This window comes from Salmo salar, chromosome ssa10, assembly GCF_905237065.1.
Source record: "Salmo salar chromosome ssa10, Ssal_v3.1, whole genome shotgun sequence".
In the NCBI taxonomy this organism is placed as follows: Eukaryota; Metazoa; Chordata; class Actinopteri; order Salmoniformes; family Salmonidae; genus Salmo; species Salmo salar.
In genome coordinates this window covers 83196614-83222944 of record NC_059451.1, presented here as the reverse complement: position 1 = coordinate 83222944, position 26331 = coordinate 83196614, and the positions used below count along the sequence as shown (strand labels likewise).

Here is a 26331-nt window from a genome sequence, read left to right as displayed (position 1 = left end):
ACGATGGCTAAATAAAGAGCAAAATTATTGATTATTATTTTATTATTATTTGTGCCCTGGTCCTATAAGAGCTCTTTGTCACTTCCCACGAGCCGGGTTGGGACAAACACTCACTCTCAGTCTTCTGTTTAATAAATGTATTGTATAGTGTGTGTGTGGCAGGCTTACAATGATGGCAAAAAAACAACATTTGAGAGTGCGCTGACCCTGGTGCTAGAGGGGGTACGCAGCTGGAGGTTAAATGTTTGAAGGGGTACGGGACTATAAAAAGTTTGGGAACCACTGATATCATGAAAAGCCTTCCCAGAAGAGTGGAGGCTGTTATAGCAGCAAAAGGGATAGACCTACATATTAATGCCCATGATTTAGGAATGACGTTCGACGAGCAAGTTTCCACATACTTTTGGTCATGTAGTGTATTTCTCAAAATGTCTTTTTTTTTACGCCATAGTCAGAACAAGCTAGAGTACAGATCTACTGTAAAATAAAGGCCATGCACCAAACAATGCACACCTCCAGAGTGACGCTATGGAAATGGAAATTCCAGAAGTTCCCAAACGTCATCACTGTTCTGCTCTCTCTTTTCTGCTGCTCGGCTTTAATATTAGTTTGAAAATATATTTGATGACAAAAGATGCCATATGCATATGTCTTTAAAACGATACACTTCCTCAAATCCTAGGCTTTAGAGGGTGACTTGCTCTTTAAAAAGTACAGTACCTCGTTGACCAAATCGGAGAGTTGTATGTATGAGCGCATATGAAAAAGATGTGTAGTGCGGATACTTTTCTGACCAATCACAACAGCAGCTGGGATTACTGACAAGATGTTCACCCAATCGAAGTGGATATTTTTCAGTTAATGGGCTTATCTGGCAGAGTTTGGGATAATTTATCACACAGCTGTTTTTCTCGATTTCAGGGTTATGACAGAATGGAAGGGAGTGGGCGTATTCCTTGAATTGCATTTCGAAAAAGTTTAACGAAAAGATAATCCTTGTCGTTATTTCTCTGGAACAAATCTGGATGCGCCACTTATTATGCTTACGACCAATAGGATTTAACTAAATAGTTTACGTTTAAACTTTAACCCTAAGGTAGCTGGCTGCAGTTCATACATACAGTTTATGGTCTTGTTTATTGGCCGACGCTCTCAGAAGTTCAACGAATGCCATGCGGATTCCCATCGAAAAGTGTTGTTTTACAGGGGGAAATCAGAGAGTGGCGCCTCTGACACTGGAAGTAAAGTATCTCTGTGTGTAATACTTATATGGTATTTTTCATTTCAATCTACTTCATGGAGGAATGTGCATGATCTGTTCCATAATCGATTGACGTGGGGACCTCCGGGGACTGGCAGAGAAAACCTGGATGACTGGAGAGTTGGCACTACGCTGAGCCTCGCAGTACAGTAAACCCAGACTCATGCTTTTGTTTATAGACTTTCACCTGAACAACGTTTTGGATGCATATTTCAACAATGTTGCGACTGGCCTGTAAACAAATAAAGCGGACGTGCGGTAGGCCCAACTTGTGTTTCCGAAAACTCAAGTGGTCCTGAATACGATTTTTGTCAAAAGAATAACCAGCGCCAGGTGAACGTTCACAAAATAACTGTTCCAGCACCCGAATTTCTGCACTCTTTTGTTTCAAGTTTGTTATAGTAGGCCTAGATGGAGTTTTGGCTTACTCATTTTAGTCTTGCCATTTTATTATTTTTAGGCCTAATTACTATCAACAAAATAATATATGTTTTAAATTTGTGAGTCGCTGTTAAAATGGTTGAAAATCGGTGCTCCGTTCAAAGGGAAGGGGTCTACCACTGGTTCTCGATATTGAACTCGGCCCAGAGAGCTGAGTTCCTTTGTGGGCTTTTGGACCTCTGTGTTCCAATCGAACTACGCTTCCTCGGGTCATGCTTGGAAGACTTAGCCCGCAAGGACTATCACTCCCTCAGGGACGCCGAGATCAAAGCCAACAACCCCGCTGACCTCTCGAACCTTACCAACATCACCGACGACGTCGTGAGGAGCAAGCTGCTCATCTCCCTCGCGCTTCTCAACTCCGACAACCGAGATGCGGCGGGTGTTCTCTTCCGAACGCTCAAGCACATCGACAGCGTCATCAACAACTATGGCCTGCAGCTCAACGATGGACGAACGGGGGAGCAGTTCCTTCTCCTCTTCACCATGGCATCCAATCATCCGGCGTTCAGCTTTCACCAGAAACAGGTGCTAAGACAGGAGCTGACCCAGATCCAGGAGATCCTGCAGGTCACCTGTAGAGAGCAGCAGGCCGGGACTGGAGGCTGCAGCGGGACTGGCGCACTGGCCACCCTGTCTCCCGCCACTAGCATCCCTACCTACATCACTGCGCCCACCCTCAACTCCAGTCAGGATGGGTGTCCATGTTGTCATAAGGTAGGTAATATATTGTCCCTGTTGTCACTTACTTGACGGCTATACATATGAATGGTCTTGTGCCACTTCCAAGTTTGAGCAGCCATCCAAAACACAAAGTTGTAGGATACAAGTTTGTAGAGACAAACTCTTAGGAAAGTGACCTGAAAGGAATTCATTTAACTAAACAAACATGTTTTTCACTGGCCCCCCAGGGACATGTCTGTCGGTTGTCCCCGACCATTGGTGGTCCCCCTGAGTCCTGAACATTCACTCACAATGTCTGCCTGTAGATTCAGCATTACTTTTACTTCTCTGGAGAACCGGATGTCAACACAGCAATGTGGGAATAGGAAACCACGTCTTCCTTGTTAACAAAATATACAGCTTTCTTTGGTTTTAAGATTGATTGCAAAGCGTTCTGAATGATGTTATGACAGTTTAATGACGAACATCAGGAATATTACTATTTACAAAAACAACCTCTAGATACATCTGGAAATGTGTGTGTGTGTGTGTGTGCATATGCGTGTCTGCACTGGCGTGTGTGTTTGACAGAGAAAGAGAGTAAAGAACACTTAAAAGGCCAAATATAATGTTACAAATGAAAAATGAACCGTAAACCATCAGTTGGATTTGAACACATTGGCACACAGGTTTAGGATCACTACGAAGGCCTGTTTGTCATTGGTTTAAATCAGAGACACACAGCAGACAAACACAGGGCCGTTCAAACTCGTGGCTGAGAGGAAAGTACCCTGCCTGCTCAAAGGAAAGTGGTTGGTTGTATTTAGTGTTGTTTTGGTCTTGGCCTCCGTTAAGTGCAGGCCAGCACATTTCACAACACTGAAATCAACCCTGTGTGAGAGAGACTCAACCCTCCGGTGAATCACCAGGAAGCTCTGATTGCTGCTCTCTCTGACTGTTCGAAGAAGAAGCCTTTACGGTCACCCTAACCCGATCAGACATGAAATATAAACCACACTCACATATTAATCATTCAGTAAATTATAAACTTATGGTGATGGGTGATGAGAAGAAAGTCAATGAAAAAGCTCACACATTTGTTATTAGATAATGTACTACTTTATCTGGGGTTTAAACCTTCAGGGAAAAAGGCAGGAGGAACTCCTTAGCGGTGTTTCAGGATGTTATCTGCCAGGACCTTTGCCACTGTCATGCCCGTTTCAGTTCTAAACCTCAGCTCATCTAGCTAGCATCTCTCCTAACAGCAGGATTTCCCCTTTTCCTCTAGAAAAATAGAAGATTTGGCAGGAGTCGATGCGGATGTGGCAGTAGCACACTGTAAAGCATACCTAATTGGTTTCAGAGCTTGTCTGTGTGTGTTTCTGTTGCTGCTTGGGTGAGCATGTGTGCTGCTTGACCTCTGCTGTTAAACACATCAGCCTCACCACTGAAAGTGCTTCAAAAAGGAAAGAAAGACACAACTGTATACACATTCGGTTTGGAATCAAGCCATTCCCATGACCAATCAGTTTGAACTGCACAACTCTAGAAAATACATTTTACCGGTCAATTATTACTGAAGCAATACGTTTACTGGGCATATATACAAGTAAAGACGAGCAGGATAAATTGTCCTGAAATAACATAAGAGTAGACCACCTAACAGTCCTTTTCAAACGGCTCACCTTTCCAGGAAGTTGGTTAGTTGTACAGACAAGTGTTTAGAGTAACAGTGGCTATTACTCTCCCCTAGCTGTCTTCTTGACAACTTTTCAAGGTACCTAATCACAGAGCAAGAAGGACAGACACATGCAGGCCTTCTTAGTGTGTAAATGTCCACTGTCAATGGTCATAACGTGTAACTCTTAAGACAATAAAGGCTACTGTGAAAGAGCTCTAACATTTTGTGAAAGACCAGCTTTCCATCTCTATAAGAGGTTAAAGGGGCACTTCATCACTTTTTAACCTTATATTCAGTATCTCCAGCACCATACCATTGTCTATGTGAAATCAGTGATTTATAATGTTCTGTAGATAAAAAGTCCTGAGAAAATGACTCCCTAAGAGGTCAACAGAGGTCATTTTCAAATGAATTCAGTGATTTTGAAAAATGTATGTGTGACCCTGTCTCTTACCTATTTGAGTCATGGTAGAATGTGTGAGACAGTCTGAAAAGGCTGTCAAGGTGCTGAATAATGACATCCGTAAACTACTAACTACTTCTGACCATGATATTAATTTCTGACTACTTGACCTGAGCTTTGACCCCTGTTTCACAGACATCGCACCGAGAGGACGGGGCAGGGCGAGTGGACGAGGGGATTGGTCCAGAACCTATGCCTCACATGACATCTCTCTCATGCAAGGAGCTGCCAGTCAAGGTGCATGTTGGGAAACCGGGCAAAGGTGAGACACAGAACTTTGCTCTGACATACTTATACGGTACACAGAAATCTGTCACACTTATCTACCCTGTCTGCGTACGAGACAGGACAGGACATCCCGGTGACAGTAAGGGTCAAGGCTCTCTCAACATCACACACTAGTATAGGAATCTTGAGTTCAAAGGTAATACGTTGTCAGTCAGTCAGTATGTGTCTTTAGAATAAGCAGTTCAGTTTGTGCCAGACACTCACACATGCACCCAGAACAAGAAACCACACGCTGAAACACCGAAATCGACAAACCAGGCTCATTGAGGAATGTGGAGGCATGCTTGCCGTACTGCCCTCCCCCTATCAGAATGGGAAGGGAGAAAGATGGTCATATATCTAGTTCTCGATCTGAGGGAGCGCCGTGGTGCAGTGAAGGGCATCAGTGTTATGTTTTACACATTGCTACGCTGCTCTGGTCCGGATGGAGCAGCTGCTGCAGGAATCTACCATCATCCTCTGTTTCACACTTCTCATTCTGTCATTTTTCAATCACTCCTTTACACTGTACATACTGTACCTCTCACACACTACTGAACACTTCTACTGCTATGTGGAAGGATGTTTACAACCTTTACTCTACTAGAGTATCACTTTAGTATTTAGGTATTTGTTATGAGGAGGAATACTAAAGTATATATGCTATTCAATCAGAGTGTAGCAGGCTGTTGTCTACTTCTCCTTAGTACAATCTTTTGAAATATTTGCTGTGAGGCTGTAAACAGACCGGAATATACACTTGAACACTTGCATTGAGTTATTTGAAGGTCCCAGACACTACAGCTATAAATATTGTATGTTTCTTGGTTGTCTGATTTCTTTTCTATCTCTTTTTTTCTTGTTGGCTGGACCAACACACAGATGTTGAATCCAAGAGTGGTCACATGTTCTGTAATTCACGAGCCACGTTTTCTTCTCCAGTTTTGGAAAGTTTAGTCTGGAGGTGGGACGGAGTGGGGGGGAAATGGGAAATGATGACCTCAGCAATGTGTCTTTTCTCCAAAGTTCTCAAAATAGGCAGTAGATGGTAGTGGAAGTTCTAGATTCCTCTTCTTGTAGGTAGAAGTGACAGGTCACTGGATTGTTTGAGGATTGGATTGTCACTGGATTGTACTGTAACACACACTGTGTCAGTGTGCAGGATTGTCTTTTATCTGAAGGTAGTGCAAATATTAAGGGGGTTGATCGTTTTTTGAAGTGTGCCTGTGGGTTAAAGAGTTGATAGTTAGAGGAGCATGTTAAGCTGGGGTCTAATATTGCTTTGAAAGGAGCAGGTCTCTCGGTTACTCAATAGGATTGGCCCTTTCGTTTTCTGGTAACCCAATGCTGAGTTAGCTACACTACTTCATGGCTAGGGCTGCATGCCTGTCATCAGCAGCACAAAGCAGGGCAAGCATACCTCCAAGCACACACGCACACACACATGCACACACACACACACACACACACACAGTGGCAAGAGTGCACTTGTTATTCAAACATGCAGATAGTGAATGACTATTATTTTGTAATGCAATCTTGGTTTTGGTGTCATATCATAATACACAACACGAAAGATGCTGACAATGCACAAAAGAGAATATCTACTTTTGTGTGTCTTTGTGTGACAGTGTATTTTCACAGGGTGCAATATGTAACCAGATCTGTTAGAATGGCAGAATGCCCTGGATTAACGAGTCTGGCACCAGGCATGTGGAGCCTCCAGCAGCTGCTGCCTGCTGGGCACAGGGCAGGGCAGGGTGCTGAGGGAGAGGCAAGGTGGTAGAGGGCAGTGGGCTGGGTACCTGGGCACTGTGGGCAGTGGGCTGGGTGGCCGGGCAGTGGACTGGGCAGTGGGTTGGGTGGATGGGCACTGTGGGCAGGGTGGATGGGCAGTGGGCTGGGTGGATGGGCAGTGGGCTGGGTGGATGGGCAGTGGGCTGGGCAGTGGGCTGGGTGGATCAGCAGGGGCTGGGTGGATGGGCAGTGGGCTGGGCAGTGGGCTGGGTGGATCAGCAGGGGGCTGGGTGGATGGGCAGTGGGCTGGGTGGATGGGCAGTGGGCTGGGTGGATGGGCCGTGGGCTGGGCAGTGGGCTGGGTGGATCAGCAGTGGGCTGGGTGGATGGGCAGTGGGCTGGGCAGTGGGCTGGGTGGATCAGCAGGGGGCTGGGAGGATGGGCAGTGGGCTGGGCAGTGGGCTGGGTGGATCAGCAGGGGGCTGGGAGGATGGGCAGTGGGCTGGGCAGTGGGCTGGGTGGATCAGCAGGGGGCTGGGTGGATGGGCAGTGGGCTGGGCAGTGGGCTGGGTGGATCAGCAGGGGCTGGGAGGATGGGCAGTGGGCTGGGCAGTGGGCTGGGTGGATCAGCAGGGGCTGGGAGGATGGGCAGTGGGCTGGGCAGTGGGCTGGGTGGATCAGCAGGGGGCTGGGAGGATGGGCAGCGGGCTGGGCAGTGGGCTGGGTGGATCAGCAGGGGGCTGGGTGGATGCCCTTTTCACATGTTGAGCTGAAGTTTCACATGAAACCATATTTTCAAATGTATTAAATTTAGAGTTCATATGTTAACACCACCTTTTCGCATGTGAAAAGAAAAACATGCTTACACCTCAAATGTGAAATGTGCATTTTCACATGTAAAAAACAATCACATGATTTTCATATAAGCCCTTGGGCTTCCAACCACACCTGCACCCAGTTTTGTTTTGATCTGTATTGTTGTCTACCACATGCTTTCTTTGGTGAAAATAAATAAAACTAAAAAAATAAAACTAAAACATGTAAGAAAATTAAATGGCCAAAGATCTCACTTTCACATGTGGAATTGCATTTTCACATGTGGTGGTGAAATTGTGTTTTTCTCCTCACGTCTAAATGTGGTGTTAACATGTTGCTGTAGCAATGTTTCACACATGAAATTGCAAATTATGTAATGCCATTCTATAAAAAGTTAACTTATAGTCAGGTAGGCTATTAATTAATGTGTGTTAAAAATAATGATTTCTTATTTCTGAGTCATCCATACTGAGTGAAACTGCTGCAGGCGCACGCCTCTCTTCTTTATACGTTGGTCAATGATTGTCGGAAGGTCATCTCCAAGTATATTTTTTATTCGATAAGTAGCTGTTGTGTTGCTAGGGCATACTTAATAATGCTGTTTGATTGCTCAGTTCTTGTGGACTAAAATAAGTTTCATTATTCAGGGCAACTTACATTAGTGAACACATTCATTTTCATACTGGTCTCCCATGGGAATCAAACCCACAACCCTGGCATTGCAAGAGCCTTGCTTTACCAACAAAGGACTTCACCTCTTCCAAGCAATCAGCAATCAGTGCTGGGAGGTGTGTCTTTCACCTCTGCAGGGAAATTAATGCAGGTACTTCAGTCTCCCCTGTTTTTTCAGCGGTGGCAGTATTGTGAAATGGTAATGTTGTCTCTGAAACAAAGACACTCTTCTGAGTTGTTCTGTTGAGTTGTTCGAGGAGGGAAAGAGAGGAAGGCTCCACACCACTCTCTCACTTGAGTATCTTTCCTTAGTTTTTTTATGATGATCTCATTTTGCTCTTTTGTAGCTTTGGTACAGTAGCTTTGGTAAAGTATTCACACCCCTTCGAAGTTTTCCACATTTTGTTGTCTTACAACCTGAATTTAAAATGGATTATATTTAGATTTTTTTTGTCATTGTCCTACACACAATACCCCATAATGTCAAAGTGGAATTATGTTTTTCTAAATGTTTACAAATGAATAAAAAATGAAAAGATGAAATGTCTTGAGCCAGTTAGTATTCAAGTCCTTTGTTATGGTGAGCCTAAATAAGTTCAGGAGTTTACATATGCTTAAAAAGTCACATAATAAATTGCCTCGACTCACACTGTGTGCCATAATAGTGTTTACCGTAATTTCCGGACTATTAAGCGCACCTGAATATAAGCCCACTGAATTTAAAAAAATTAATATATTTTGAACATAAATAAGTCGCACATGTCTATAAGCCGCAGGTGCCTACCGGTACATTGAAACAAATGAACTTTACACAGGCTTTAACGAAACATGGCTTGTAACAAAAATAAATAGGCTTTAACGAAACACGGTTTGTAACAAAAAATAAAAAAATTAGCAGTAAACAGTAGCCTACCAAGAAAGTCATTGGTCACTATCTTCCTCCTCCTGTGCACTGAAACCATCTCCTTCGGTGTCGGAGTTGAATAGCCTCAGAATTGCTTCATCCGTTATTGGATCGTTTTCATTGTCGCTCTCGTCACTTTCATCTGGAGGCAAATCCCCCGCTGAGCCCTCTTCAACACGCAGCAGTCCAGCCTTTCAAAACCCGTTGATGATAGTGGATTTTTTGACAATGCTCCACGCTGTCAGGACCCACTGGCAGACTTGACCATAAGTTGCTCTTCGCAGTGAAGGATTTCTCCCCACTTGTCATCCAAGCCTCCCACTGAACACGGAGCGCCACCTTAAATGCACGATTTACACTGATGTCGAGTGGCTGCAAATACTTTGTTGTGCCCCCAGGAATCAGAGTGACAAAATGACTACCGTAATCAGAATGATGGGAAGTTTGAGAGCGCTCGATTGAATCTAAACAGTAAACAAAAAAGTTGTTTGACCTTAACCCGTTCGGCAATTTCATTGGTCTAATGAAAGCTTCATACCGCCAAAAAACTGAGCACGTCACAGAATGTGTTTTTTTGGGGAAACATTTTTTAAAGCGGGAAAAATCCATTTATTAGCCTTTATTAGAGGTTCAAAGCCTGGGAAAAAAGTTGCGGCTTATAGTCCGGAAATTACAGTAACATGAAAGGGATTTTCAATGTTTGCTTTTTTATTTTTTAACAATCTACGATTGAGGGACCTTACAGATTATCTGTATGTGTGGGGTATAGAGATTAGGTAGTCATTAAAAAATCATGAATTTCAAACACAGATTCAACCACAGAGACCAGGGAGGTTTTCCAATGCCTCGCAAAGAAATGGCACCTATTGGTAGATGGGTGAAAATAAAAAAGTAGACATTGAAAATCCCTTTGAGCATGGTGAAGTTATTAATTACACTTTGGATGGTGTATCAATACACCAAGTCACTACAAAGATACAGGCGTCCTAACTAGGGATGCACGATATATCGGTAAGCATATCGGAATCGGACGATATTAGCTAAAAATGCCAACTTCGGCATCGGACCGATGTCTAGTTTAACGGCGATGTGCAAAACCGATGTCAAAGCAGAGGTGCATACCTATATAACGTAGGTAGATGATGTAATGATGCCACAAAAAGTACAGCGCTACACAACAAAAGCAGAAAAATCCTAAGTGCACACTTCCAACAACTAAACAAGTTCGAGTCGAGCAGTCATTTTAAAGAGTACGAAAATTTCAGCGAGACAACTCAAAGGTGAAATCCATTAACGGCAAGATAATGGTATTCATTGCCCTTGACAATCAACCGTCCTCTGTCGTGGATGATGTTGGCTTTCGCCGACTGGTCGAGCACCTTGAACCCCAGTACACACTACCAAGTAGGCGCTATTTTTCAGATGTTGCCCTACCGGAGTTACACAGTATTGTTGAAACGCCGTACCAGGCGGTGATACAGCCTGACAGGATGCTCTCAATTGTGCATCTGTAAAAGTTTGTGAAGGTCTTAGGGGCCAAGCCGAATTTCTTCAGCCTCCTGAGGTTGAATAGGCGCTGTTGCGCCTTCTTCACAACCCTGTCTGTGTAGGTGGACCATTTCAGTTTGTCAGTGATGTGTACTCCAAGGAACTTGAAGCTTTCCACCTTCTCCACTGCGGTCCCGTCCATGTGGATAGAGGCGTGCTCCCTCAGCTGTTTCCTGAAGTCCACGATCAGCTCCTTTGTTTTGTTGATGTTGAGGGAGACGTTATTTTCCTGGCACCACTCCACCAGGGCCTTCACCTCCTCCTTGTAGGCTGTCTAGTCATTGTTGGTAATCAGGCATATTACTGTTGTGTCATCTGCAAACTTGATGATTGAGTTGGAGGCGTGCGTGGCCACGCAGTCATGGGTGAACGGGGAGTACAGAAGGGGGCTGAGCACACACCCTTGTGGGGCCCCTGTCTTGAGGATCAGCGAAGTGGAGGTGTTGTTGCCTACCTTCACCATCTGGGGGCGACCCGTCAGGAAGTCCAGGAACCAGGTGCAGGGTTCAGACCCAGGGCCCCGAGCTTAATGATGAGCTTGGAGGGTACTATGATGTTGAAGGCTGAGCTATAGTCAATGAACAGCATTCTTACATACAGTACCAGTCAAAAGTTTGGACACACCTACTCATTCAAGGGTTTTTATTTATTTTTACTATTTTCTACATTTTTGAATAATAGTGAAGACATCAAAACTATGAAATAACACATATGGAATCATCATCATCAAAAAAGTGTTAAACAAATCTAAATATATTTTATATTTGAGATTCTTCCAAGTATCCAACCTTTGCCTTGATGACAGCTTTGCACACTCTTGGCATTCTCTCAACCAGTTTCAGACGGATCCAGTGAAGAATTACAACACAACACAACATAATGTATCAAGTCTGCCAGGAGTTTGCCCAAAGGTGCCGAATTGGTAAATTTATAAATTTTCAAGTACAAAACTATAGAGAACATACACAAATGCTGTGGTAATCAAAAAATGAAGTTTACATACTCCCAGGAATGTCATACATGATGGATCATTATCTTCCCTACAGAAAAGACACTAACCTTCACACATCTAGATGACCGGGGGCGGGAAGGGAGAAGGGGGGGGGCGGGGGTATGGGCAACATTACGGAATGTAAGTACAGTATTTACATGTATCAAACCAGTTGCCGTGATAAAAATGTCTTGTTGTTGTGCACTATCCTCAAACAATAGCATGGTATTTTTGTTGTTGTAATAGCTACTGTAAATTGAACACTGCAGTTAAATTAACAAGAATTTAAGCTTTCTGCCCATATAAGAATTGGCTGTTGTTTACAACATCATTCTAGTCACATTATCGCATATTGAGCAACAACCGTCCCGGTTTAGGGACACCGATCCCGTAGAGGTTTTAACACGCTTAAATGTCTTACTCACGTCAGCCACGCGAGCCCACTGTCCTTAGGAGAGGGCTATGTTGGTGGCACTGTGTTATCCTCAAAGAGGGCGAAGGTGTTCAGCTTGTCCGGGAACAAGACCTTGGAACATATCCCAGTCTTGAAGCATGGATTCCGATTGGTCAAACCAGTGTTGAAAAGACCATAGCACGGGTATTTCCTGTTTGAGTTTCTGCCTAAAGGAAGGGAGGAGCAAAATGGAGTCGTGATCTGATTTGCCGAAGGGAGAGCGGGGGAGGGCCTTGTAGGCATCTCGGAAGGGGAAGTAGCTGTGGTCGAGCGTTTTTCCAGCACGAGTACTACAATGTGTTGACAGAACTTTGGTAGTGTTTTCTTCAAATTGTCTTTGTTAAAATCCCCAGGTACAATAAATGCGTCCTCAGGATATGTGGTTTCCAGTTTGCACAAAGTCCAGTGTAGTTCCTTGAGGGCTGTCGTAGTATCGGCTTGAGGTGGAATATACATGGCTGTGACTATAACCGAAGAGAATTCTCTTGGGAGGTAATATGGTCGACATTTGATTGTGAGGTATTCTAGGTCGGATGAACAAAAAGACTTGCGTTTTATGTACGTTATCACAATCTCACCATGAATAGTTCATCATGAAACATACACCACCTCCTTTCTTCTTCCCAGAGAGTTATTTATTCCTGTCTGTGCGATGTACTGAGAACTCAGCTGGCTGTATGGATGTGGACAGTATATCCGTAGAGAGCCATGATTCTGTGAAACAAAGTATGTTACAGTCCCTGATGTCTCTCTGGAAGGAGATCCTCGCTCTGAGCTCCTCTACTTTATTGTCCAGAGACTGAACATTAGCGAGTAATATACTTGCATCCTAGACCTTTCCACTTCACAATAACAGTACAGTTGACCGGGGTAGCTTTAGCAGGGCAGAAATTTGACGAACTGACTTGTTGGAAAGGTGGCATCCTATGACGGTGCCACGTTGAAAGTCACTGAGCTCTTCAGTAAGGCCATTCTACTATCAGTGTTTGTCTAAGGCGATTGCATGGCTGTGTGCTCGATTTTATGCATCTGACAACAATGTGTATGGCTGAAATAGCCGAATCCACTAATATGAAGGCGTGTCCACAAACTTTTGTATATACTGTATAGTGTTTTATTTTTCATATATGTTTTACAAATCATTTTAAAAAGTCTTTGTGTAGATCGTTGACAAAAAATGCCAATTAAATCCATTTTGATCCCACTTTGTAGCACAACAATATGTGGAAAAGTCCAAGGTTGTGAATACTTTCTGAAGGCACTGTATGTGTGTGTTTTATACCCCAGTTCGCTCCTCTTCAATGTAGGTTTTACAGATGCTCCCTACCCCGTAGCGGCAACCCCTCTAATTTAGTGTACCCAGCGTGCACAACCCATGTGGAATTCCTAGTGCCCTTCAGTCTCTACACTTTTTGGCACTGACGGAGACATTGATTACCCCAGAGAACACTGCTGCACCAGCTGCTCTCTTGTCATCTGACTATATTGTTATTTCTTTTTTGGGCTCTTTTGCACCCCAGTATCTCTACTTGCACATCATCATCTGTATATCTATCACTCCAGTGTTAATGTTAAATTGTAATTATTTCGCCACTATTGGCCTATTTTATTGCCTTACCTCCCTAACCTTACAACATTTGCACACACGGTACATAGATTTTTGTTGTGGTATTGACTGTTTATCCCATGTGTAACTCTGTGTTGTTGTTTTTGTCGCACTGCTTTGCTTTGATCTTGGCCCAACCCCAACTCAAACTTGTATCTCAAACAGACTGTTTAAAAAATGCTTGCTATTTCCTCATAGTGGATGATGTCAACCTCCTTAGGAGGATGAGAACGGTCTACTGAATACTGAATATTTGAGTTGATATTTTTCATGACCGTTATACACCCACACCATTCTGTTGTTGGGGTATGCCATACTTAATTACATTTTTGGGGGAAGGACAACTATTTCACTCATATTGTAATTAATTATAAGTAATATTTCATAGAAATCTAGAAACACTGGACAGTTACTTTAATGACAATTTATCTACAGATGATCATACCATACCAAATCACAAAACAATGGGAAATGTAGTTACATATTTAGTTGACTTACAATGACATACACTGAACAAAAAATAAACACAACATGTAAAGTCCCATGTTTCATCAGCTGAAGTAACAGATCCCAGAAATGTTCACAAAAACATATTTCTCTCAAATGTTCAGCACAATTTTGTTTACATTCCTGTTAGTGAGCATTTCTCCTTTGCCAAGATAATCCATCCACCTGACAGCTGTGGCATATCCAGAAGCTGAATAAACAGCATCATTACACAAGTGCACCTTGTCCTGGGGACAATAAAAGGCCACTCTAAAATGTGCAGTTTTGTCACATAACACAATGCCACAGATGTCTCAAGTTTTGAGGGAGCGTGCAATTGGCATGCTGACTGCAGGAATGTCCACCAGAGTTCATTTCCAGAGAACTGAATGTTAATTTCTCTATCATAAGCTGCCTCCAATGTCGTTTTAGAGAATTTGGCAGTACATACACCCGGCCTCACGAATAACCACGCCAGCCCAGGACCTCCACATCCGGCTTCTTCACCTGCGGGATTGCTGAGCCCAGCCACCCAGACAGTTGATGAAGCTGTGGGTTTGCACAACCAAAGAATTTCTGCACAAACTGTCAGAAACTGTCTCAGGGAAGCTCACCTGCGTACTTGTCGTCCTCACCAGGGTCTTGACCTGACTGCAGACAGTGTCGTAACTGACTTCAGCGGGAAAATGTTCACCTTCAATGGCCACTGGCATGCTGGGGAAGTTTGGGATGCTCTGGATCGACGTGTATGACAGAGTGTTTCAGTTTCTGCTAATATCCAGCAACTTTGCACAGCCATTGAAGAGGAGTGAGACAACATTCCACATGCCACAATCAACAGCCTGATCAACATTATGCAAAGGAGATGTGTCGCGCTGCATGAGGCAAATGGTGGTCACACCAGATACGGACTGGTTTTCTGATCCACGCTCCTAATTCTTTTTAAGGTATCTGTGACCAACAGATGCATATCTGTATTCCCAGTCGTGAAATCCATAGATCAGGGCCTAATGAATTTATTTAAATTGACTGATTTCCTTATATGAACTGTAGCTCAGTAAAATATTTGAAATTATTGCATATTTTGTTTATATTTTTGTTCATGATACCAATTTAAAAAAAAAGATCTGCTTAGATTTGTTCTAGGTGAGTTTTTATCATTTTCTATTGCGTGAGGATGGAGGGGGCTGGGCCTGATGTGTAAACTCTGCCGTGACGGAGAGTGCATGGTATTAGGGCAGGACTGCTCTATCGCTGAGCCTGTGGCCACTGTATAATTCTGTATGGGCAGGAGAGGGTCATGGCTAGAAGGGATACAGCTTTTGTAAAATTAACGTCAGATATGACTTTTCACAGCAGGTTAGGAGAATTAACGAGACAGGTTATGAGAATTAGGTTAAGCTTAGGAAAATAGTTAGAGTTAGCTAAAATTTAGCTAAAATTTACAAAAGCTGGATCCCTTCTAGCCGTGACTGCAGGAGAGGGAGCTCACACAGGAAGGGAGAATCCAGGCCAGACAGCATGACATAGTTCCTCTGCTGTCTCTCACTCACTCACTCACATCACATTCACTTTCCCCACTTGGCTCTTTTACACACAGTGTTCCTACGCTCTTTCACACACACACCACACACACACACACACACACACACACACACACACACACACACACACACACACGTTTTAGCCTTTAGTAAAGCAGTTTAGACTTACAGTGAGACCTATAGGCTTTCTGCTACTCAGAACACTTCAGATGAGTTCACACTTGCCTGCCGTGTTTTTCACAATATTTCTACATTTCTGATCCCCTTTCAGCACAGAGCTTCATTCAGCTAGCTAGTGCCTCTCCCAGTGCTAATACACACCGGAGGAAGTGCTGAGTCTGCAGGGTATATTTAACAAACAGGCCTGTGTGTGTGTGTGTGTGTGTGTGTGTGTGTGTGTGTGTGTGTGCGCGCACTCTACTGTATGTGTGTTTATGAGTGTTGTGTATGAGATTTCAGATGGTGTGTGTGTGTGTTCTCTGAATCTGATACGGAGTTCAGCCAAATGTTTTAAAATGTCACTGGCAGGATCCCTAAAATGTGCCACTAGTCCAGCCATAAATCTAGATCATCCTCCTGTCTCTTTTTTTCTACCTTGTTTCTCTATCTGTATGTTCTCTCTAGTCTTTTTTATCTATCTCGCTGTCCTCCTCTGTTCTCCAGTTGAAAGTGTTTAATGTGTTTTAATAGACACCAGGTGACATCATTCCCTGTGATGTTCTCTATGAATTCAGATATGTAATTTAAGTACATTTGGTGCCAAAAGAACAGTCTCGACAGTAGATCTAACAGGAACTACGTTTTCATCTAGCATGTATGGTAGAAAAGTATGAGACACCAAAGCAATGTCTTACTTGATGTTCTTTGTTTGCTGACAGATAATATCAGATAATCCAAATAATATACATATATTATTTTTTTCAGTGAACATAGAGAGAATAGAGCTGAGTGGAGTGACTCACAAGGGGGAGAAACCAAGTGAATATATGCTAGAGGTGGGTATGCACACACACACACACACACACACACACACACACACACACACACACACACACACACACACACACACACACACACACACACACAGGAACACACAAGTTCCAGTATGTACTGTATGTTAGTTATTGTATACTATTGCCCTGTCTACTCACTCTCTCCTTATCTCACAGGTCACATGGTCAGACTCCTCTGTTTCCACTGTGAGCAGGACTCACCAGGAGGTGCTGAACTTTCTCTCCCAGGTAAGAAAGTGGCTGAAGCACAGAGAGGGGACTGAGCGCTTGTGTCTCTTATCGACTGTTCTGCTAACTAGCAGCTACCTTTTTTCAGGCTAGGATTTACAGAATTTGAAGGGAGGAAAAAACCTGTCTTTATGTCCACTGTACCCATCTGCCGTCTGTTGAATAGTTATGTGAAGGTCAATATCCTATTTTGTGTTTCTCCCAGGTCTCCCAGCTTTTCCCTGATGAAGGTCTAGAGAAGTTCCTGCTTCAGTCCCTTGGCCTTGATCAGGCCCCTGAGCTGGACCCCAGGTAAGGTCCATCAGCATTGTCACTGACCAAGGTAGCCCACCTGAATATGTTCACTTGATAACAGTGGTGCATTAACACTGTATGTATTGTGATATATAATATTTTCATACTACATATGTATGATAATGAGTAACAACCAAGTAGTTACTGTAGTTCATCAACAAGTGCATCAATGACGTCGTCCCCACAGTGACTGTCTGTTCATACCCCAACCAGAAGCCATGGATTATAGGCAACATCCGTACTGAGCTAAAGGGTAGAGCTGCCGCTTTCATGGAGTGTGACTCTAAACCGGAAGCTTATAAGAAATTCTGCTATGCCCTCCAACGAACCATCAAACAGGAAAAGCATCAATACAGGACTAAGATCGAATCGTACTACACCGGCTCCGACGCTCGTCGGATGTGGTAGGGATTGCAAACTATTACAGACTACAAAGCGAAGCACAGCCGAGAGCTGCCCAGTGACACGAGCCTACCAGACGAGCTAAATTACTTCTATGTTCGCTTCGAGGCAAGTAACACTGAAACATGCATGAGAGCATCAGCTGTTCCGGACGACTCTGTGATCCCGCTCTCCGCAGCTGATGTGAGTAAGACCTTTAAACAGGTCAACATTCACAAGGCCGTAGGACTAGACGGATTACCAGAACATGTACTCCGAGCATGCGTTAACCAACTGGCAAGTGACTTCACTTGTAACCTGCCTAAATGACTACCGACCCGTAGCACTCACGTCTGTAGCCATGAAGTGCTTTGAAAGGCTGGTCATGGTCCATATCAACACCACCACCCACTCCAATTTGCATACCGCCCTAACAGATCCACAGATGACGCAATCTCTATTGCACTCCACACTGCCCTTTCCCACCTGGACACACCTATGTGAGAATGCTATTCATTGACTACAGCTCAACGTTCAACACCATAGTGCCCTCAAAGCTTATCACCAAGCTAAGGACTCTGGGACTAAACACCTCCCTCTGCAACTGGATCCTGGACTTCCTGACGGGCCGCCCCCAGGTAGTAAGGGTAGGTAACAACACATCTGCCACACTGATCCTCAACACAGGGGCCCCTCAGGGGTGTGTGCTCAGTCCCCTCCTTTACTCCCTGTTCAGTCATGACTGCACTGCTAGGCACGACTCCAACACCATCATTAAGTTTGCCGATGACATAACAGTTGTAGGCCTGATCACCGACAACAACGAGACAGCCTACAGGGCCGTGTGATGCCAGAACAACAACCCCTCCCTCAATGTGATCAAGACAAAGGAGATGATTGTAGACTACAGGAAAAGGAGGACAAAGCACGCCCTCGTTCTCATCGACGGGGCTGTAGTGGAGCAGGTTAAGATCTTCAAGTTACCAACAAACTAACATGGTCCAAGCACACCAAGACAGTTGTGAAGAGGGCACGACAAAACTTATTCCCCATCAGGAGACTGAAAAGATTTGGCATGGGTCCTCAGATCCTCAAAAGGTTCTACAGCTGCACCATCGAGAGCATCCTGACTGGTTGCATCACTGCCTGTAATGGCAACTGCTCGGCCTCAAACAACAAGACACTACAGAGGGTAGTGCATACGGCCCAGTACATCACTGGGGCCAAACTTCCTGCCATCCAGGACCTCTATACCAGGCGGTGTCAGAGGAAGGCCCTAAAAATTGTCAAAGACTCCAGCCACCCTAGTCATAGACTGTTCTCTCTGCTACCGCATGGCAAGCGGTACCGGAGTGCCAAGTCTAGGTCCAAAAGGCTTCTAAACAGCTTCTACCCCGAAGCCATAAGACTCCTGAACATCTTATCAAATGGCTACCTAGACTATTTGCATTGCCCCCCCCCCCACCCCCCCTTTTACGCTGCTGCTGCTACTCTCTGTTAATATCTATCACTTTAATAACTCTACCAACATGTACATATTACCTCAATTACCTTGACTAACCGGTGCCCCCGCACATTGACTCTGTACCGGTACCACCTGTATATAGCCTTTTGTTATTTTACTGCTTCTCTTTAATTATTTGTTACTTTTATCTCTTAGTCTTGTTTTTTTTTAGGTAGTTTTTAAAACTGCATTGTTGGATAAGGGGTTGTAAGTAAGCATGTCACTGTAATACCTGTTGTATTCGGCGCATATGACAAATTAAATTTGATTTGATTTGTTTTGTTTTGAAAACAAACCATGTTGTTTTAGTGTTTGTTTTTTACCTAGTTCCAGGTGTTACTGTCAAAGACAAGAGATAAGGAGGGAAGGAATCATATCAAGCATGGAATGTAACGTTATCTCATATGTTCGTTCCTTGTACAGGTGCCTGACAGTGCTTCCAGCCCACATTCTCAAACACTACCAAGCCGAACTCTTCTTCAGCACTGCCACCACTGCCCTCTCCTCCCCCCCCACTGCAAGTAAGACTCCTGTCCTAACCCTACTCTGTGTTCATGGGACGTATATGTCCCCCCCTCTGTTTGGCTGAGAGGAGTGGCACTTCATCTCTGGGGTTTGAGGGGTGTGGGGGGGGGGGTTCTATTTTAGATTTGTGTGGGAATTTGGACTGGCATGTTTGTGTTGGTAGGCCTGGCGAATGGTGACTTCATCCTAGAGTTTATTTATAGTTCCGTCTCCCCAGGCAGGGCAGTGGCAGTGGGAGAGACCTGGATGTCTGTCTGACTGTGTCTGGAGCAGCTAGCCTTTCAGCTCTTGGCTGATATTGCGAGACCCTTGGGATGCAGTGAAATAAAAATCTATCTTACTCTGCTGTAATGTGGTACCACAGGCCCCAGTAAAGTGCTGAAATATCACACTGCTCTTAAATTAAACTGGAAAAACTGGTGACCCTCAGCTGATATTTTGTTCCTAACTTGTAAAGAGATCAAGAAGTCAATAAACAATAGACAAGATTAAAAAATGAGTTTTGCGTACTGTATATATCACCATTCATAGAGTATACTTATTTAGAGGTTGTTGATTATGTGGCTGACTGATCTATGTTTCTTTCATGTGCTACAGGTCTTGGGTGCTTGTTTCAATACAGAGGAGCCAACAGGTGGGCTCCCCTCTTTAACACTCAACATACACTATATATACAAAAGTATGTAGACACACCTTCAAATTAGTGGATTCGGCTTTTTCAGCCACACCGTTGCTGACAAGTGTGTAAAATCAAGCACACCGCCATGCAATCTCCATAGACAAACATTGGCAGTAGAATGGCCTTACTGAAGAGCTCAGTGACTTTCAACATGACACCATCATAGGATACCACCTTTCCAACAAGTCAATTCGTCAAATTTCTGCCTTGCTAGAGCTGCCCTGGTCAACTGTAAGTGCTGTTATTGTGAAGTGGAAACGTCTAGGAGCAACAACGGCTCAGCCGTGAAGTGGTAGGCCACACAAGCTCACAGAACGGGACTGCCGAATGCTGAAGCGCGTAGACACTCGGTGCTGCAACCGAGTATACTGGCAAGCGGTACCGGAGTGCCAAGTCTAGGTCCAAAAGGCTTCTAAACAGCTTCTACCCCGAAGCCATAAGACTCCTGAACATCTTATATACTCGGTTGCAGCACTCACTACCTAAGATCACCGTGCGCAATGTCAAGCTTCGGCTGGAATGGTGTAAAGCTCACCACCATTGGACTCTGGAGCAATGGAAATGCGTTTTCTGGAGTGAAAATCATGCTTCACCATATGGCAGTCTGACGGACGAATCTGGGTTTGGCGGATGCCAGGAGAACGCTACTTGCCCCAATGCATAGTGTCAACTTTAAAGTTTGGTGGAGGAGAAATAATGTTCTGGGGCTGTTTTTCATGATTTGCGCAAGGCACCTTAGTTCCGGTGAAGGGAAATCTGCAATACTGCATTCGATGACATTCTAGACGATTCTGTGCTCCAACTTTGTGGCAACAGTTTGGGGAAGGCCCTTTCCTGTTTAAGCATGACAATACCTCCATGCACAAAGTGAGGTCCATACAGAAATGGTTTGTCGAGATCAGTGTGGAAGAACTTGACTGGCCTGCACAGAGTCTTGACCTCAACCCCATCGAACACCTTTGGGATGAATTGGAATGCCAACTGCGAGCCAGGCCTAACCACCCAACATCAGTGCCCGACCTCACCAATGCTCTTGTGGCTGAATGGAAGCACGTCCCCGCAGCAATGTTCCAACATCTAGTGGAAAGCCTTCGCAGAAGAGTGGAGGCTGTAATAGCAGCAAAGGGGGGACCAACTACATATTAATGCCCATGGTTCTGGAATGAGATGTTTGACTAGCAGGTGTCCACATACTTTTGACAATATAGACTGTTGATGCCTATAATTATATTAATATCTTAATTACATTAATTCCATCCTTAGCAATATATGTCTCTTCACTGTCCTTTTTCTGTCACAAACCTTTCCCTATTTTTCCTCCATGTTTCCTATCCTCTTTCACCCCCCCCCTTCTCTCTCTCTCTCAGGGCTTTATGTGGTATAGCCAGTATCCAGACAGTCATGAGCGTTCACAACTCCATTCAGACTCGCTCTCCGACCCAGCTGCCCCCCCAGGGCACTGTGCCCATCCTCCCCCCCGGCGGGGTGGGGGTAGCAGGGGGGGACAACGCACTCCTCCCGGCCACCTCCAGAACCCTGGTCCTCCACTGCAGAGCATCCCAGAACAGAACGGCATCCTGGACTGGCTGAGGAAACTCCGCCTGCACAAGTACTACCCAGTGTTCAAGCAGTTGACCATGGAGGAGGTGGGTGGGCTTTGAGGAAGGAGAGAGTCTCTCATTGGTGGGTTTAGGTTACAGAGGATGAGTGGCATTTAAGACACCTATGAAGCTGAAGAGATAAGGATATAACTAAAAGTGGCTTAGTTCTGGCTTGGAAATGGGGTGTATGCAGGGAAAGAGTTCAGATTCAGAAAACGTTGATGTCCTCAAAGAGGGATTCATTTTGCAGCAATCACAATACTGGCAAAATCACATATTAAAAAACAACATCAAAACAGCAAAGGATATTTAGAAGCAAGTAGGCTGGACAAGTGCAATATCAATGATAACATGTCAGAATGAGGTTACATGTCTGTTATTAGAAAGCCCCAACAATAGACATTAGAATAGATCAAACAACAGTTGCTGTCTTCCCCTAACAATCACATTCTCCCTAGTAGCCCCTATCTGTGCTCTTAAATGTGCTCTTTTTTCCCGCAGTTCCTTGGACTCACAGAGGAGGATCTGAACAAGTATGACCTCACCCAGGGAGCCAAGAAGAAGCTGAAGACGCAGCTGGAACTGCAGAAGTGAGTCTGAACCCTGAACCCAGACCCCTTATCAAGCCCTCTGTCCCCCAGCCCCATAAAAGCAGTGATGTGCCCATTCCAACATACTCCTGTGTTGACACAGGTAGTTCAGTGTGTAATGAGGTGGATGGATGGGTAGATGGATGGATGGATGGGTAGATGGGTAGATTGATGGATTGATGGATGGATGGATGGATGGATGGGTAGATGAATGGATGGGTGGGTAGATTGATGGATGGGTAGATGGATGGATGGATGGATGGGTAGATGGATGGGTAGATGGGTAGATGGATGGATTGATGGATGGATGGATGGATGGGTAGATGAATGGATGGGTGGGTAGATTGATGGATGGGTAGATGGATGGGTGGGTGGGTGGATAGATGGATGCGTGGGTAGATGGATGGATGGATGGATGGATGGATGGGTAGATGGATGTGTAGATGGATGGGTAGATGGATGGATAAATGGGTGGGTGGATGGGTGGGTAGATGGATGGATGGGTAGATGGATGGATTGATGGATGGATGGGTAGATGGACAGGTGGATGGGTAGATGGATGGATGGATAGGTAGATGGATGGATGGGTAGATGGGTGGGTGGATGGATGGGTAGATGGATGGATGGATGGATGGGTAGATGGATGGATGGGTAGATGGATGGATGGACGGGTGGATGGGTAGATGGATGGGTGGATGGATGGGTAGATGGATGGATGAATAGATGGATGGATGGATGGGTGGATGGGTAGATGGATGGATGGATGGGTGGGTGGATGGGTGGGTAGATGGATGGATGGGTAGATGGAATGGTAGATGGATGGGTAGATGGATGGATAAATGGGTGGGTGGATGGGTGGGTAGATGGATGGATGGGTAGATGGATGGATGGATGGATGGGTAGATGAATGGATGGGTGGGTAGATTGATGGATGGGTAGATGGATGGGTGGGTGGATAGATGGATGCATGCATGGGTAGATGGATGGATGGATGGATGGGTAGATGGATGGGTGGGTGGATGGATGGACGGGTGGATGGATGGATTGATAGGTAGATGGATGGATGGATGGATGGATGGGTAGATGGATGGATGGGTAGATGGATGGGTAGATGGATGGATAAATGGGTGGGTAGATGGATGGGTGGGTAGATGGATGGATGGGTAGATGGATGGATAGATGGGTAGATGGATGGGTGGGTAGATGGATGGATGGGTAGATGGATGGATGGATGGGTGGATGGATGGACGGGTGGATGGGTAGATGGATGGGTAGATGGGTGGATGGATGGGTAGATGGATGGATGAATAGATGGATGGGTGGATGGATGGATGGATGGATGGATGGGTAGATGGATGGGTGGGTGGGTGGATGGGTGGGTAGATGGATGGATGGGTAGATGGATGGATGGGTAGATGGATGGGTGGGTAGATGAATGGGTGGGGAGATGGATGGATGGGTGGATGGGTAGATGGATGGATGGATAGGTAGATGGATGGATGGACGGGTGGATGGATGGATTGATAGGTAGATGGATGGATGGATGGATGGATGGGTAGATGGATGGATGGATGGGTAGATGGATGGGTAGATGGATGGATAAATGGGTGGGTAGATGGATGGGTGGGTAGATGGATGGGTGGGTAGATGGATGGATGGGTAGATGGATGGGTGGGTAGATGGATGGATGGGTAGATGGATGGATGGGTGGATAGATGGACGGGTGGATGGGTAGATGGATGGGTAGATGGATGGGTAGATGGATGGATGAATAGATAGATGGGTAGATGGATGGATGGAGGGGTAGATGGATGGATAAATGGGTGGGTGGATGGGTGGGTGGATGGATGGGTGGATGGATGGATGGGTAGATGGATGGATGGGTGGATGGATGGACGGGTGGATGGGTAGATGGATGGGTGGATGGATGGGTAGATGGATGGATGGATGGACGGGTGGATGGATGGATTGATAGGTAGATGGATGGATGGATGGATGGGTAGATGGATGGATGGGTAGATGGATGGGTAGATGGATGGATAAATGGGTGGGTGGATGGGTGGGTAGATGGATGGATGGGTAGATGGATGGATAGATGGGTAGATGGATGGGTGGGTAGATGGATGGATGGGTAGATGGATGGATGGATGGGTGGATGGATGGACGGGTGGATGGGTAGATGGATGGGTAGATGGGTGGATGGATGGGTAGATGGATGGATGAATAGATGGATGGGTGGATGGATGGATGGATGGATGGATGGGTAGATGGATGGGTGGGTGGGTGGATGGGTGGGTAGATGGATGGATGGGTAGATGGATGGATGGGTAGATGGATGGGTGGGTAGATGAATGGGTGGGGAGATGGATGGATGGGTGGATGGGTAGATGGATGGATGGATAGGTAGATGGATGGATGGACGGGTGGATGGATGGATTGATAGGTAGATGGATGGATGGATGGATGGATGGGTAGATGGATGGATGGATGGGTAGATGGATGGGTAGATGGATGGATAAATGGGTGGGTAGATGGATGGGTGGGTAGATGGATGGGTGGGTAGATGGATGGATGGGTAGATGGATGGGTGGGTAGATGGATGGATGGGTAGATGGATGGATGGGTGGATAGATGGACGGGTGGATGGGTAGATGGATGGGTAGATGGATGGATGAATAGATAGATGGGTAGATGGATGGATGGAGGGGTAGATGGATGGATAAATGGGTGGGTGGATGGGTGGGTGGATGGATGGGTAGATGGATGGATGGGTGGATGGATGGACGGGTGGATGGGTAGATGGATGGATGGGTAGATGGATGGATGGATGGATGGATGGATGGGTAGATGGATGGATGGATGGGTAGATGATGGATGGATGGGTAGATGGATGGGTAGATGGATGGATAAATGGGTGGGTGGATGGGTGGGTAGATGGATGGATGGGTAGATGGATGGCTGGATGGGTAGATGGATGGATGGGTAGATGGATGGATGGGTAGATGGATGGATGGATGGATGGGTGGATGGATGGACGGGTGGATGGGTAGATGGATGGGTAGATGGGTGGATGGATGGGTAGATGGATGGATGAATAGATGGATGGGTGGATGGATTGATAGGTAGATGGGTAGATGGATGGATGTAGGGGTAGATGGATGGATAAATGGGTGGGTGGATGGGTGGGTGGGTGGGTGGATGGATGGATGGGTAGATGGATGGGTGGATGGATGGACGGGTGGATGGATGGATGGGTAGATGGGTGGATGGATGGGTAGATGGATGGATGGATGAATAGATGGATGGGTGGATGGGTAGATGGATGGATGGGTAGATGGATGGATGGATGATTGGGTAGATGGATGGATAAATGGGTGGGTGGATGGATGGATGGAAAGATGGATGGGTGAGTAGATGGATGGGTGGGTAGATGGATGGATGGGTAGATGTGTGGATGGATGGACAGGTGGATGGGTAGATGGATGGATGGATAGGTAGATGGATGGATGGGTAGATGGATGGATGGATGGGTAGATGGGTGGATGGATGGGTAGATGGATGGATGAATAGATGGATGGGTAGATGGATGGGTAGATGGGTGGATGGATGGGTAGATGGATGGATGAATAGATGGATGGGTTGATGGATTGATAGGTTTATGGGTAGATGGATGGATGGGTAGATAGATGGATGGGTAGATGGATGGATGGGTAGATGGATGGGTAGATGGATGGATAAATGGGTGGGTGGATGGGTGGGTAAATGGATGGATGGGTGGATGGATGGATGGGTAGATGGATGGATGGGTAGATGGATGGGTGGGTAGATGGATGGATGGATGGACGGGTGGATGGGTAGATGGATGGGTAGATGGGTGGATGGATGGGTAGATGGATGGATGGATGGATGGATGGATGGGTAGATGGATGGGTAGATGGGTAGATGGATGGATGATTGGGTAGATGGATGGATAAATGGGTGG

The 26331-nt window shown here is 45.4% G+C and overlaps 1 protein-coding gene across 1 annotated transcript in view; it reads left to right on the top strand.

Moving 5' to 3' along the window:
• Positions 1-895: 895 nt before the first annotated feature.
• Positions 896-26331, top strand: part of LOC106560938 (zinc finger CCHC domain-containing protein 14) — a 39168-nt gene continuing 13732 nt past the window's right edge. The window contains exons 1-9 of the mRNA XM_045688724.1: positions 896-2419; positions 4645-4771; positions 16459-16529; positions 16704-16775; positions 16981-17066; positions 19378-19475; positions 20077-20165; positions 21526-21804; positions 22261-22349. Of these exons, the coding sequence (XP_045544680.1) occupies positions 1778-2419; positions 4645-4771; positions 16459-16529; positions 16704-16775; positions 16981-17066; positions 19378-19475; positions 20077-20165; positions 21526-21804; positions 22261-22349 (1553 nt within the window). The 5' untranslated portion in view covers positions 896-1777. The remainder of the gene's footprint in view (positions 2420-4644; positions 4772-16458; positions 16530-16703; positions 16776-16980; positions 17067-19377; positions 19476-20076; positions 20166-21525; positions 21805-22260; positions 22350-26331) is intronic.